Source organism: Anabrus simplex, chromosome 2 (genome assembly GCF_040414725.1).
Source record: "Anabrus simplex isolate iqAnaSimp1 chromosome 2, ASM4041472v1, whole genome shotgun sequence".
Lineage (NCBI taxonomy): Eukaryota > Metazoa > Arthropoda > Insecta > Orthoptera > Tettigoniidae > Anabrus > Anabrus simplex.
Genome location: NC_090266.1, coordinates 920,722,873 through 920,738,381, shown reverse-complemented (window position 1 = coordinate 920,738,381; position 15,509 = coordinate 920,722,873). Strand labels below are relative to the sequence as shown.

The window sequence follows — 15,509 nt, the reverse complement described above, 5'->3', positions numbered from 1 at the left end:
TTCTTAGGGCACAAAGGTCATGGGTTCAGTATGTATTTAAATATGATATTTTAGGATCTTGTGTTTTACTATGTAATTTCATAAAAGGACAGGCTAGAATGAGTTCATATAGATAGGCACAATCAGAGTGCTGGAATGCACAAATACCCAATCTAGGACACTGTAAAATTAACAGAGTAATAACAGGAAGTTCTACACATGCCTTCTGATCATATGATACCAAAGTACAACTTTGAAAAACCGTTTGAGGCCTAGATAATATAAAAAGAAGACTGGGATATCAACAAATGGAATACTGAAAATAAGATATAGTGTGGTGGACTGATGGCTCAAAGACTGTGGAAGGCACAGGAGGAGGGATCAATGGGGGAAGACCTGAGAGATCAGTCCAGATGAGCCTGGGCAGACACACTACAGTCTTTCCAGCTGAAATGAGAGCTATCACAACATGTCTTGAAGAAAATCTGAAAATGAACTATAGGAACAAGAACATCTTCATTTTTACGGACAACCAAGCGATCATTAAGGCACTAGAGGCAGTCCGGATAATATCCATAATTGTCTGGTATTGCCACTCACTTCTCCTGAAGCTCTCCAAGTACAATATTGTCAAAATAATGTGGGTACCAGAGCATGCAGGTACAGAAGGAAGTGAAAAGGCAGATAAACTGGCCAGGAAAGGGACAGAAACACATTTTGTAGGCCCAGAACCTGTGTGCGGGGTATGGACAAGCCCGATACTACATAGGAAAATGGGTACAAAAGAAACAAATGGAAAACTGGAAAAATATTCCAGGATGCAGGCTTGCAAAGGAACTGATAAAAAGGACCAAACAAGAAGCATACTAAAGAACTGTTGAAACTCAGCAGAGAAAATATAAGATGGGTAGTAGGACTGTTGACAGGATACTGCCATCTGAAAAAAACACCTACATAGAATGGGAGTAATAAGAGACAACATATGTAGGAAATGCAGTGAAGCAAAGGAATCAGCTGAACACATACTTTTCGAATGTGAGGCGCTGGGTAGAATCAGACTCTTCACTCTACGACTGCCAGGTGAAGAGAGAGAAAAAATCCAAGAAATCCCAATAAGAACAACCTGCAGCTTTGTGAAAGGAGCAGGTATATCCAGGTGGGAATGAAGGAAAAACATGGTATCAAAAGATCTTAGAGGTCGACGCTAATTAGGGACTAATATTTAGAGTCCCCATGAAGAAGAAGAAGAAGAAGAAGAAGAAGAAGAAGAAGAAGAGTCATCATCTTGTGTTTATGTTTGAACTTTTTGACCAATATTTTAAAATGCTGGTTATAAATTATTAATTTTGTCTAGTTTTAATGTGTTTTAATATCTTGATTATTTAGCTAAAGAAGGCCCAATTAGTGTTTGAAACATGTACTGTTATTAAATGTGTATATGTATTGTATTGAATTGGTGGATTGAGCTTTTGTAATCTCTTTATAAGAAATTTTGTTTAACTATACTATTAACTTGCAATAAACGTTATTCTGTCCATACGAAATTTCCCTATCCTTCTGATGTTTAGATCCTATGGCAAACCATATCCACCTTTTCTGTGAAATGTCTATGATCATGTTTTCCACTATATTCACTAGCCATGCATCTTGGTAGGTGTGCTAATTACCAACTGATGAGCCCAAATAGGCACACTATGGCAAAACGCTCGTAACCAAGAATGAATCAGCTGAAAAATGTATAATTTCCAACAACGGACCAGTTATATTGGAAATAAAGCCTTTCCTTTTGTCTATAGAGCTTTTAGGCAAAAACTGTAGGTGTTCTGGTCACATCGGCATGTGTAATTTCTCCTCATTAAATTAATTATATGTACTGAAAATGGCCTAATGTGTTGAAAATTTATTTTGGGTAATTTCTTGACCTGTGTAATTGAAATCTCGTTGCAAGGTCAACAACCATGGTGCTTCCTTACTTAATGCAATTTTTGGCATTTTTAAACAGATTACTATGTTGCCAGTAATGTTTTTCTTCCTGTTCATTATTTGTTTTCACTGGAAGTAATGCCCACAGAATCCTCTTTTTTTCATTTCTTCTTCAACCAACTTCCTCTTCTTTTGGCATTTCTTCATTACTTCCAAGTATCTGCTGGTAAATATAATCCTTGTTGAAATGTAAGAACACCTTCATTGTCTCCAAAATCTTTATCATTGGGCAAATAGCTGTGCCCAGAAACTAGAAATTGCATTTTTATGGTCTTTATAAGATTCAGATTTGCTCAGTAGGCCATAGCCAAATTAATGATCTGGACATGATGAACAAATATCAATAATAATATTGGATATTGTTTGATAAAGGGCACTATTGAGTTACCATAAATTACGAGTTGCCTCCTTACAGTCCTGGTAGTAATGGGTTCGTGACTCTCAACATTCAGCTGGACTGTGATTGGACTCCCATTAGCCCGTCAAGCGCCGAGTATATTTCTGCGGAGGAGACGTGATGTCCGTTCGTAAACACCTGTGGTCTTTGCGTGCGACGGTTTACACGGATAGCAACATTCTTTCGGCAGTATTGAAACTCCATCCTCAACACTGTTGACCTTGGGACCCAGAATTAGCATGTAATCGCCGTGCACCGATGATCATCCCACGTTCAGAGTCTATTAACTCGCGGCGTGTTGCCATCTTCATGACACTGGTGACTGTGACAGACTGCTCAGCTACGCCGCAGCTAGCTGCAGCGCTCAGGGGTCATACACGGCACATTTTCTAATGGGACACCCCTTCCCATGGCTTTTGGCCACTCAGTTTAGTTAAACACTAACAATACATTCTGAACGTCTAAGAGACAATGAACTGTTGCTTAGCTGTCAGTAAATATATTTTATCTGTATGAAACTTCCCTATACTTCTGATGTTTAGATCTATGACAAACCATATACACCTTCTGTGAGAAATGTCTATAATCATGTTTAATACATAGTTTTATATTATTTTTAATTTCATAATAACTTTCTCTCCTAGACTTCAGGTTTTCCTGTTTCCAAGCTTGTTGCTTTGATTTATTGACCAACTTTGTGAAGTATTTTGGAAGTCTTGGATACACAGCATTGATGTAATTAAGAAAAACTAAACATGTACATAAAAAGTAACTGCTTTATTTGGAAGTATTCAGATTGAATAATTTAATGATTTGTATGATTTAAATATATTTTTGATATGAATTATGTAAATTTCATTGAAGTTCCTGTTGAAGAAAGATTGGAGATGGGTCAAGTTCTTCGATATGAAGAGGATGAGGGTCTTTATGTAGGTGATAGACCTTCTATATCACGTGATAATAAGAGAAGAATGGTCCATCGTGTGTTGATATCTCAAAATAGGTGAGTTTATTGTGTTTAATGCTGTGCGGTGCATATAACATAGTGCTTATTGAATGATATTCCTAAACAGTTAAATGTGCCTATTTCAGAAACTGGTTTGGAAGTGATGGAGAGATACATTCGCTACCAGATCCCCGAAACCCCATCATTTATCGTCCTCCGATTTTTGAAGAGGTAAACCCTGTGCTGAGGACGGAATATAAGCATGTAAGTGAGAGCTACATCTTTTAGGCTTTCCCTTCTTGTTACTTATAGTACATCATTTAGCTGTTCAGTGACCTCTAATTGAAGGAACCAATGAGTATTTGTAATCTCTGGTAAATAACCTAAATAATTCTTGAACCAGATAAACTGCATACTTTATCAGATACGTATCAAATCTGTCATACATTTCATCAAGAGAGGATAATAAATTTCTGTCTTTTTTGTCTTCTGTTTTTGAAACACACATACCTTTCTCAAAGTTTCAAAGATGACATTGGAGGATTTCTGCATTCATAATTTTGTCTCATTTCTTCATAACAATTCACAATCATTGACAAGTTTACACAACATAAACAATATTGAACATATATTTGCATAGTTAAATGTGATTTGATAGATTCTGATGGTGTTCTTGTAGAACGAAACATATCATTCTTTGTTTATTAGGTTTTTTTTTTTTTTTACAGGTGTGTTAAAGTATTACGTGTGTTAATAATCAGAGTATCAGAAGACTTTTTATTTTATTTTGCTAGGGGCTTTACGTCGCACCGACACAGATAGGTCTTATGGCGACGATGGGATAGGAAAGGCCTAGGAGTTGGAAGGAAGCGGCCGTGGCCTTAATTAAGGTACAGCCCCAGCATTTGCCTGGTGTGAAAATGGGAAACCACGGAAAACCATCTTCAGGGCTGCCGATAGTGGGATTCGAACCTACTATCTCCCGGATGCAAGCTCACAGCCGCGCGCCTCTACGCGCACGGCCAACTCGCCCGGTATATCAGAAGACTGTAGAGCTTTAACGTTGTATACGTATTTCATACAACAGAGTTATTTGACTCATCTGCAATTTTATGTGACTATGTTGCTAAATCAAATGCCAGTATAACGCAATTTTGAAATTGCAAAATTATTTTTAGGTCCCTTCCCTTTTCCTTATTTAATGCATGTTAAAATATTTAATTTTAGTGAATTTCAACCTTTCAGTATGACAAATGAATATTTAGCCCTTTTACTTACATTCAACATTTTTTTTTCAAAATGTAACTGATCCTGTTTTAGTCGCTGGACATTTTGCGTGATTGCATGATACTTTCCTATGCAGGTAATACCAGACAGCACACTCATTATGACAACGCATCTGCAAAACTATCAGGGGAATGATATAGAGGTTGATTCTCATAGGGAACCTGAAATATTTGTCCCGAATGAGTAAATTTATTTAAAAATTTTTACGGTATGCAGTAGCCATGTGTCTTGTTAGGTGTGCTGTTTACCAACTGATGAGCCCAACTTAGCACATTGGGGCGAAATGCTGGCAACCAAGAATGAGTTAGCTGGAAAAATGTATAATGTCCAATAGTGGATCAGCTATATTGGTATTATCAGGGGAAGGTAAGCAAATTGCATGATAGTTCTCATCAGCAGGTTGCCAACCCAACAGCATGTGAAGGTTATGATTCATTTCTTAACAACATACTTATATTTTAGTCAGTTTTAGAGTACATCATTATGTAGGATTGTAAATAAAACACAAATTAAAGCCAATTTCCTGTGTAATATTGCCACGGAGAGAGGTAATGTCTTTATGTTGGAAGCAGTGCAGATGTTCAGTGTTACGTGGACATCACTGAAAGAAGAAATCATTGCAAACTGCTTTATAAAAGCTGGAGTAGTTTACGCAAAAGACAACATCACAGAAAGTGAAGTGTTGGATGACACAGGAACAGAGGAAAACTGGAAGCCTTTGAGATAAAGTCAGATATGCCAACAAGTGTGAATCTTGCCGACTACATCAACATGGACTGCGATGTGTTAGTGCAAAAAGAAATCACTGATGATGAAATTGTAGCAGACATTATGAGTGATAGAAATCCATGTGATTATGACATGCAAGAGGAAGATGTGCCTCAAAGTGTTCAATAGAGTTTGACTCTTGTGTTGGAAACAAACGTGGCACATCATAGTTTTTCAAGATTTAGTTCTGTCATGAAGTGATGTATCAGAATCTGTCTTAAATTCATGTGCAGTGGTTTGTGACTGTCTTCAGTAGCAGCGATGAGGGAGGGCAGTTACTCCCCCACCCCCTATGTGGAGAAAAATTACATTTTTATTCCATGTTGGCCACATAACACTAGGAATTATTTAAAGAAAACAATTTATAAAACCCTGTTGTCTATCACCTAATTATTTTCTTTAATTTCTTTAAATACAAAAATACTTAGCAGAAATATGCGCAAAATGTCATCCATCCAGGTAACCAATTTTTTCAGTGCCACAGCAGGTAGTGGCAGAAGCACAATTAGTATCTAATGACAAAAAACCTTAGTTGTGCACATGCGTAATTGTTCTTTTTGTGAAAATGTTATTGTATAGTGTTGCATCAAAATTCTTCCCCCCTCTCCCAGAGAAACCCTGTTATCACCACAGTTAAGTTTGGAAACGGTTAACCTTTACTTCTCTGTCGAAATTTGCTCACAGAGCATTAAAAAATTTACCATTTTTTAGCTATTTTGTTTCAATTTTGTTGTCTATCCCCAACGCCTCTGGTACTTATAATTTTCTATAATTTTTTGCCCCCCCCCCCCACTTTAAACTCCTAATCGCCGCTACTGGCGACTGTTTTGAATGTTCTTTTGTGTCTGTGAGTGTTCAGAATAAAATCAGACTTTTTCAAAAAATAAAGTCGAGAATATAGTGTGCCAGAACTATGTAAAATTTGATATGCTGAAAATTTATAGAAAACCCCTTGCAATTACTGTATATTATTACCTCATGTGTCTGGCTCCATGGCTAAATTGTTAGCGTGCTGGCCTTTCGTCACAGGGGTCCTGGGTTTGATTCCCGGCAGGGTCGGGAATTTTAACCATAATTGGTTAATTTCACTGGCACAGGGGCTGGGTGTATGTGTCGTCTTTATCATCATTTCATTCTTATCACGACACGCAGGTCGCATACACGTGTCAATTCAGAAAACCTGCACATGGCAAGCTGAACTTGTCTTCGGACACTCCCAGCACTAAAAGCCATACGCCATTTCATTTTTCATTATTTCGTGTACATATATCCTAATTTTCCTATCATCTCATAAATATTAAGCATTTTTATCTGTAAACTCGTGCTGAAGTAACATAGATCCTGCAGCGGATATAACGACAGATGAATTCCTAAGAATTGACTTATTTCAGTACAACAAAATTTCATTATAACAAATTAATTTTTAAGGTCCCCAAACTTTTGTTATCCTGGTATCTTACTGTATTAAAGTCTTCCATATATTAGAGAATATTAAGGGGAGGAGAAAATTATATTTTTTGTCACCCACCAGTTCAAACTTCATTACACAGGGGGTATGACATGTCCTTTTGCTTTATTTTTACTAGTCATTCTCTCTATTTTAAATATGACAACTTTATGCTTCTTTGTTTCTAGGTTCTGATATCCATTGATGTTTGTTATACTGAAGTCTTTTATTCTTTTCTCATATACAGTAGGCATGCATTTGAAAAAGATATGAAAGGTTTCCTTTTATTACTTATCTCATTGTGTTCACACGTGTGTATCTCTTTTGAACTTTTTTTAAAAAGTAGGTTTTTTCAAAATACTGGTACATTTGTTCAGTGCCTATCTTAACAGAAGATAGTAGAAATGAGTTAATGAATTTGGAAAGGAAAATGATAAACATTAAAAGCAGAAACCATGGATTTAATTTTAAAATATTTGTAAAACAGAAATAATTATGGCCTTATATTACCTATTGATGGTAAATTATCTAACAAACTCTTAATTTAATAATAATATTTATTTGAATTACCCGAAAAGTATTGTAACACAGATTACTAGCCAGTGGCAATGTTGATATCTTGCTATTTGCTTTATGTCGCACTGACACAGATAAATCTTATGGAGACGACGGGACAGGAAAGGCCTAGGAATGGGAAGGAAGCAGCCGTGGCCTTAATTAAGGTACAGCCCCAGCATTTGCCTGGTGTGAAAATGGGAAACCTCGCAAAACCATCTTCAGGGCTGCCGATAGTGGGGTTCGGACCCACTATCTCCCGGATGTGAGCTGACAGTCGCGCGCTCCTAGCCACATGGCCAGCTCGCCCGGTAACGTTGATATCATTCAGCTTTCATTGATGCATTAAGTTTCTTGAAATCAGGTTCAAAAGATGCAAGAAATGGACTTAAATCTGTACTTGCATTAAGCTTGTTTGAGTACTACATTTTTATGAAGGTGTAAGAAGGAAAACCTGTCCACTAGCTCAGTACTAGTAAATACGTAGGTCGAGTCATAGAGTTAATCTCTTTCTACAATTACTGATTTTCTGCGTACTCTGTGAAAAGCCCCACTCATACCACACGTTTGGAAATGCTGGCATATCTCTTCTATTCAAAGTTCTAATAGCATTGGTGGGTTTTCTATATGTATATTTTTTTGTTCTAGCACATGTCAGGCAAATGAATATCTGTTTACCCTTGTGTTACTGGTTCCCAGGCTTCTGTCATTGAACCATACAGAATGAACATTGCAAGGTCAGGTGACTATGATGACAACACTTGTGTCCTGGAACTGGAGTTCATGTCTGTCACATTCACCCATCATCCATTGTTCAGCAAGGAACATGTGTTAACTCAACGTCTTTTCGAACTATACATTGAATATAATCTCCGGTTAAAACAGAACCATCAAGAACTATTGGGTATGCGGCTGAATGCACTTCGACGAGCACGAGACAAGCTGAGAGAGTTGGAAGAACAAAACCAAAATCTCACAACTGAACAAAGAACACGGTTGGAAGGGTGAGTAAATTGCGTATTATGCATGAATCTATTATGTGAATATTAGAAGCTCTAAGTGGTACTTCTTTCTTTAAAAGATACTGTATTGAAATAATTCTCTGTGATGTAGCAATTATTGATCCATGCTTCTTACAATTAATATTGTAATATTTAAGAAATATCTTTTAAAATATTCATGAAAATAACTTTACACTTGACACATTTCAGTGACACTGTCCTCAATCAGCTATATACATGAACTAACATATCCCACATAGAATATCTATGCACTAGGTGTTGAACAATTAGGAAATCAAGTTTAAAAAGGATTCATGAAATTTTTTCTAAAACAGACACCTTTGCCTTCTTATTCCCTTTGAAGATGCAAATCACATTAGAAGCTTAACATACATTCACATTCTATCCTAGCATCGTTCTGCCAAATTATTTCATGGCAGTCACCATTTAAAGTTTTCTCTCAGTGGGCCTCCTCAATTTCTTACCTGTTTCCTGGCAACAGATAGTGAGCTAAACGATCTCATCCATGAAAGATCTACATAAAGTTGCCCATGGTTGAAGACTGGTTTTGAAAAAATGAAAAAATTGTCGAAGTTTTGACTCTGAGACTTATTGGTCATCATTGAGGAACCTAACCATATTGGAAACTGTCTTCGTTTAAATTTAAATGGCATGCATACATCAGGGCAAATAACTGTTATTCTGTGTATAAGAACAGTTTCTGTAGTAACAAAATTTATAACAGTTGTCTGTAATTCTTTAACTATAAGTCTTGGAGGGTAGTAAATTTTTTTGTGGCATGATTATAGCACCTTTTGTCATTCTCAGTTGAATGGAACATCCTGATTGCTGTCACTGATAAGAAGTTCTTCAGGGTAAGAGTGTTTATCTCCTCCATGGTCACTCACAATTCTGTCTACAGTTTTGTAGGCTACCTCACCTACAGGTAAACCTTCAGGTACACGATTGATAGTTTCAATTAATGCTTGATTAGCAGCAGTAAGAATAATTCTTCTTTTAAGCTGCTGAGCAGTGACAGTAGTGAAGTCAGTATTACTATACAATGGTTCAAATAAATTTTCTGTTTATGGGTAGCATTTTGAAAGTATAGTAATTGTTCCAGTTTTGCCTTCTCCTACTTCTAAAAAGCCATATTGAAAATTCTCTCTCAGAATCCACAGTGGGCCTTTTCTGGGTGAAAGTCGGTACATTTCAAAGTTAATGCTGCTTCAAACAACTGGCAATAGTCAGAGAACATGAGCCTCTTGTTATTATCTGCAGGATTTGACAAAAAATCCCCATCCAGTAGGATTTTTTTTACCACCTAATGCTTTCAAACATAGAGGTAGATCCATAAGAAGTCTGTCCACTCCTAAAATTCCATGCATATATGGTATTGGAGTTTTGTCCCACACTGTTAATTTTGTACATAAGAAGGCTTTTGCTTTGAGTCTGTTTGGCTTTATGTTGCAGATTTAGTTTTTAGAATCAAGGGTATGTTGAAGAAGGAAAGAGCAGTTCTTCCTTCAGGTAAAAGTGTACATGCTATTCAAGTAGCCTCTGCTAATGAATTTAGAGGATGGCTACAAAATCAGCAATTGCAGGTCATAGCATGAAAATACAGGACGAACCCTCAAGTTATGTAACAGCATCAATAACTGTAAGGTATCCGCTGAGTGAGATGTACATTCCAGTTGTTTCCAGAGGCCTTGCGGCGCCTTACAACATCTGGAGGGTGTGCAGGCTGTAAAAAGTCAAGGCACAGCAACGACTGTCATTCCTGATTTTTGCTGCCTGGAGAGACTTAATTACCTCAGGTCGAGTAGGGGATTCATCAGTTGACTTGACAAGGAATACTACTATGTATTTGAAACATCAGTAAATTGTATGTAAGGTACAAAAAATATCCAACAACAAGATGATTCAACCTGGAAAAAGAAATAATTGCTTTTTTTCATAATCACCCCACTCCATTGCTAATACTTCCAAAAACAAACTTTCTCTTCTACAGCACAACTCAAACTGGCTTCTTTAATGTGTTCTTGCAAGACTGGTTTCAGCCTTGTAAACCGATTGTACAGTCTATGACAAAATTTGTAACAGTATTTATGGTAAAAGTAGGTACTAAAGACAACGGGTTGGGATGTAGTTCCATAACTGAAACATTAACCCTTCACTGTGCAATTTTTCAAATTTTGATGAAAAAATATATTTTATTACTTATAATGTACTAGTTTGTGGAAAAATATTTAAAAAATTACATTTACAAAGTGTGAAGATTATGGCTTAAAAAGGGGTTTGGGTCTTAGGAGGAACACTGCGCATTGAGGGTAAAATAATGTTTGAGAATTTTTAGAACACATAAATACTTTATTGCAGGGGTCTTTTTAAAGGTGTACTTAAAAAATTAACCTTCCAAAGCAAAAAACACGAGAAACATATATACAGTATGTACAAAACACATTGTTTGAAAAATAAAAAACTAATATGAAAAATGAACATTCACGCTGATTATGAATAATGCATTGCACAATCAGGTAAATTTAGCACATATGTTTGTTCCTTTTATAAGCCTAATTATCACACAGATAGTAGGCTATTACATGTCCGGCCCGGCGGTGTAGGGGGCAACGCGTCTACCTGTCACCCAGCTGCCCCGGGTTCGATTCCCGGCCGGGTCAGGGGCTTTTAATTGTAATGATTAATATCCCTGGCCTGGGGACTGGGTATTTGTGATGTCCTTAATTTTCTTTTACTCACATACAACATTACACGTTACCGCCATTCCAATTACACGCAGGTTCATACAATATGTTGCCAGTAGGGGCAAAAGATCCACATGGGTCGACACCCCGAACAAATAGCATTTTTTTAAGTAAAAAAAAATCTGCAGCAAGGATCAGTTTGAAAATAAATTTTATATTTTCTTTCAATGGGAAATATCGTGTCTACTCAATTTCAATTATTGTGATAACTGTAAAAACAGTTTTCCTTATTGTGTAAGCGCAAATATACTGCACACTTTATGCACTTAGAATGTGTTTTAGCACTACAACCAGGCAATTTACAGCGCTGTTGATTCTCGGTAAATACTGGCAAATGAGAAAGTTAATCACTCCGAACATCTTGTGGTGGTGCTGGTGTAGTAGGGATTTTCCTCTCCTTTAGCTGTAGCTGCACTTCAACTTCAGATCTAGGCCTTCCCCGTGAGGGAATAATGGGTTTTCCAAACTTGCAGAGTATTACACCAAGATCAGCACGGAATTCAGCAAGTGTCATAATAGGCTGTATCCCTTTTTCAGTTAGGCATCTCTTAGACAAAAGCCAAGCATTTACGACTAACAGATCCAGCTCACATATTTCATCTGGTAGCACTGTTTTACCAGAAAATTTGAGATCTTCGTCAGCCCATTGCATACATCCTCTTTTCCATATCCCATTTCTATATTTCACTTTGTCTGTTGTTTGATTTCCTAAGGTAGGAATACACTTTGGACCCCTCTGTTCTGCACCATCTGAGACAGACTCTACACTGACAGATGTTTGTGGCTGAGTGGAATAAGGCTCAGTAGGTGGTTGTTGTTCAGTACCAAATGTTGACTGATTAGGCTCAGGGTGGTTGTTTGGAGAAAGCCTTAGGGGTTATGTCCTCAGAAAAGGGTATATTTTCCATCCTGAACTCTTCATCACTATCATCTGAATCATCCAGTCCATCTTCACTATTTTTAGGTACTGCAATAATTTCTTCCAGTGCAGTAAACAATTGTTTATCGGTTAGTTTGTCATTATATGATATTTTTAATACAATACAAATATTATTAAGGCATAAACACACTTTGAAACACTGTCAAGCAATTTAGAAACACTTCATTTCGGTCACTGAACAAAACCAAGTCAATAATAACAAAATCATATAACCTCAAACATGGTCTCCATAGAAATATTCATGACTGTGCAGTGGGTCTCACAAGGAACAAACAGTTTTTCCTAAATTTTCCGTTGTAAAGAAACATGCCTCATGAATTTACCAGGCTCAGAACATTTTAAGCAAGCCTCGGACCTATGGGAGTAATGGAGTCCCACTCCCATTTGACACGCGAGGGACTCCTTGGAAACAACTTGGCGAACGAAATGGAATTCGATGGGGAGCTATCAATATTAATGGGGCTTATGGAAGAAAGAAAGTAGAACTGGCTGAGTCAGCAAAGAGGATGCATCTGGATGTGCTAGGAGTAAGTGATATTCGGGTAAGGGGAGATAGCGAGGAAGATATAGGAGATTATAAAGTGTACTTGACGGGTGTTAGAAAGGGAAGGGCAGAGTCTGGGGTAGGGCTCTTTATCAGGAATACCATTGCACGGAACATAGTTTCTGTTAGGCACGTAAATGAGCGAATGATATGGGTAGATTTGTCAGTTGGATGAATTAGCACTAGAATTGTGTCCGTGTATTCACCATGTGACGGTGCGAATGAGGATGAAGTTGACAAGTTTTATGAAGCATTGAGTGACATCGTGGTCAGGGTCAACAGCAAGGATAGAATAGTGCTAATGGGCGATTTCAATGCGAGAGTTGGGAATAGAACTGAAGGATACAAAAGGGTGATTGGTAAATGTGGGGAAGATATGGAAGCTAATGGGAATGGGAAGCGTTTGCTGGACTTCTGTGCTAGTATGGGTTTAGCTGTTACGAATACATTCTTCAAGCATAAGGCTATTCACTGCTACACATGGGAGGCTAGGGGTACCAGATCCATAATAGACTATATCTTGACAGACTTCGAATTCAGGAAATCTGTTAGGAATGTACGAGTTTTCCGCAGATTTTTTGATGACACAGACCACTATCTGATCTGTAGTGAACTAAGTATCTCTAGGCCTAGGGTAGAGAAAGTGAAATCTGTCTGCAAACGAATAAGGGTAGAAAATCTCCAGGACGAGCAAATTAGATGGAAGTACATGGATATGATTAGTGAGAAGTTTCGAACAGTAGACAGTAAGCAGGTTCAGGATATAGAAAGTGAATGGGTGGCATACAGGGATGCTGTAGTAGAAACAGCAAGGGAATGCCTAGGAACAACTGTGTGTAAAGATGGGAAAAGGCGAACATCTTGGTGGAATGATGAAGTGAGAGCAGCTTGTAAACGTAAAAAGAAGGCTTATAAAAAATGGCTCCAAACAAGGGCCGAGGCAGACAGGGAGTTGTACGTAGATGAAAGAAACAGAGCGAAACAAATAGTTGTTGAATCCAAAAAGAAGTCCTGGGAAGATTTTGGTAACAACTTGGAAAGGCTAGGTCAAGCAGCAGGGAAACCTTTCTGGACAGTAATAAAGAATCTTAGGAAGGGAGGGAAAAAGGAAATGAACAGTGTTTTGAGTAATTCAGGTGAACTCATAATAGATCCCAGGGAATCACTGGAGAGGTGGAGGGAATATTTTGAACATCTTCTCAATGTAAAAGGAAATCATCCTGGTGGTGCTGTGAACAACCAAGCAAATGGGGAGGAGGAAAATGATGTTGGTGAAATTATGCTTGAGGAAGTGGAAAGGATAGTAAAAAACCTCCATTGTCATAAGGCAGCAGGAATAGATGAAATTAGACCTGAAATGGTGAAGTATAGTGGGAAGGCAGGGATGAAATGGCTTCATAGAGTAGTAAAATTAGCATGGAATGTTGGTAAGGTACCTTCAGATTGGGCAAAAGCAGTAATTGCACCTATCTATAAGCAAGGGAACAGGAAGGATTGCAACAACTATCGAGGTATCTCATTGATTAGTATACCTGGCAAAGTATTCACTGGCATCTTGGAAGGGAGGGTGCGATCAGTCGTTGAGAGGAAACTGGATGAAAACCAGTGTGGTTTCAGACCACAGAGAGGCTGTCAGGATCAGATTTTCAGTATGCGCCAGGTAATTGAAAAATGCTACGAGAGGAATAGGCAGTTGTGTTTATGTTTTGTAGATCTAGAGAAAGCTTATGACAGGGTACCGAGGGAAAAGATGTTCACCATACTGGGGGACTATGGAATTAAAGGCAGATTATTAAAAGCAATCGAAGGCATTTATGTTGACAATTGGGCTTCAGTGAGAATTGATGGTAGAATGAGTTCTTGGTTCAGGGTACTTACAGGGGTTAGACAAGGCTGTAATCTTTCACCTTTGTTGTTCGTAGTTTACATGGATCATCTGCTGAAAGGTATAAAATGGCAGGGAGGGATTCAATTAGGTGGAAATGTAGTAAGCAGTCTGTCTTATGCTGACGATTTGGTCCTAATGGCAGATTGTGCCGATGTCAGGTGGGTGATACAAAGCTAGAACAGGTCGATAATTTCAAGTATTTAGGTTGTGTGTTCTCCCAGGATGGTAATATAGTAAGTGAGATTGAATCAAGGTGTCGTAAAGCTAATGCAGTGAGCTCGCAGCTGCGATCAACAGTATTCTGTAAGAAGGAAGTGAGCTCCCAGACGAAACTATCTTTACATCGGTCTGTTTTCAGACCAACTTTGCTTTACGGGAGCGAAAGCTGGGTGGACTCAGGATATCTTATTCATAAGTTAGAAGTAACAGACATGAAAGTAGCAAGAATGATTGCTGGTACAAACAGGTGGGAACAATGGCAGGAGGGTACTCGGAATGAGGAGATAAAGGCTAATTTAGGAATGAACTCGATGGCTGAAGCTGTATGCATAAACCGGCTTCGGTGGTGGGGTTATGTGAGGCGAATGGAGGAGGATAGGTTACCTAGGAGAATAATGGACTCTGCTATGGAGGGTAAGAGAAGTAGAGGTAGACCAAGACGACGATGGTTAGACTCGGTTTCTAACGATTTAATGATAAGAGGTATGGAACTAAATGAGGCCACGACACTAGTTGCAAATCGAGGATTGTGGCGACGTTTAGTAAATTCACAGAGGCTTGCAGACTGAACGCTGAAAGGCATAACAGTCTATGATAATGTAATGTAATGTAAGAAACATAATTCCACAAAAAAAAAAAAAAACCATGTGTATATTATCCTAAAAGCCCTCAATAACACAGAAAATATTTTAAAAACCGAAATTTGTCACTCTATGCGCTTCCTATCAACAAGACAAACACAGATATTTGGAGTAATGGCTGTTGTCATGGAAACTCTATAAAATTGCTT

General features: G+C 37.9%; 1 protein-coding gene across 1 annotated transcript in view; it reads left to right on the top strand.

Moving 5' to 3' along the window:
* LOC136863731 (coiled-coil and C2 domain-containing protein 2A) overlaps nt 1-15,509 on the top strand; it is a 569,644-nt gene that overhangs the window by 167,826 nt on the left and 386,309 nt on the right. Inside the window, exons 8-10 of the mRNA XM_067140086.2 lie at nt 3,224-3,362; nt 3,452-3,569; nt 8,062-8,366. Of these exons, the coding sequence (XP_066996187.2) occupies nt 3,224-3,362; nt 3,452-3,569; nt 8,062-8,366 (562 nt within the window). The remainder of the gene's footprint in view (nt 1-3,223; nt 3,363-3,451; nt 3,570-8,061; nt 8,367-15,509) is intronic.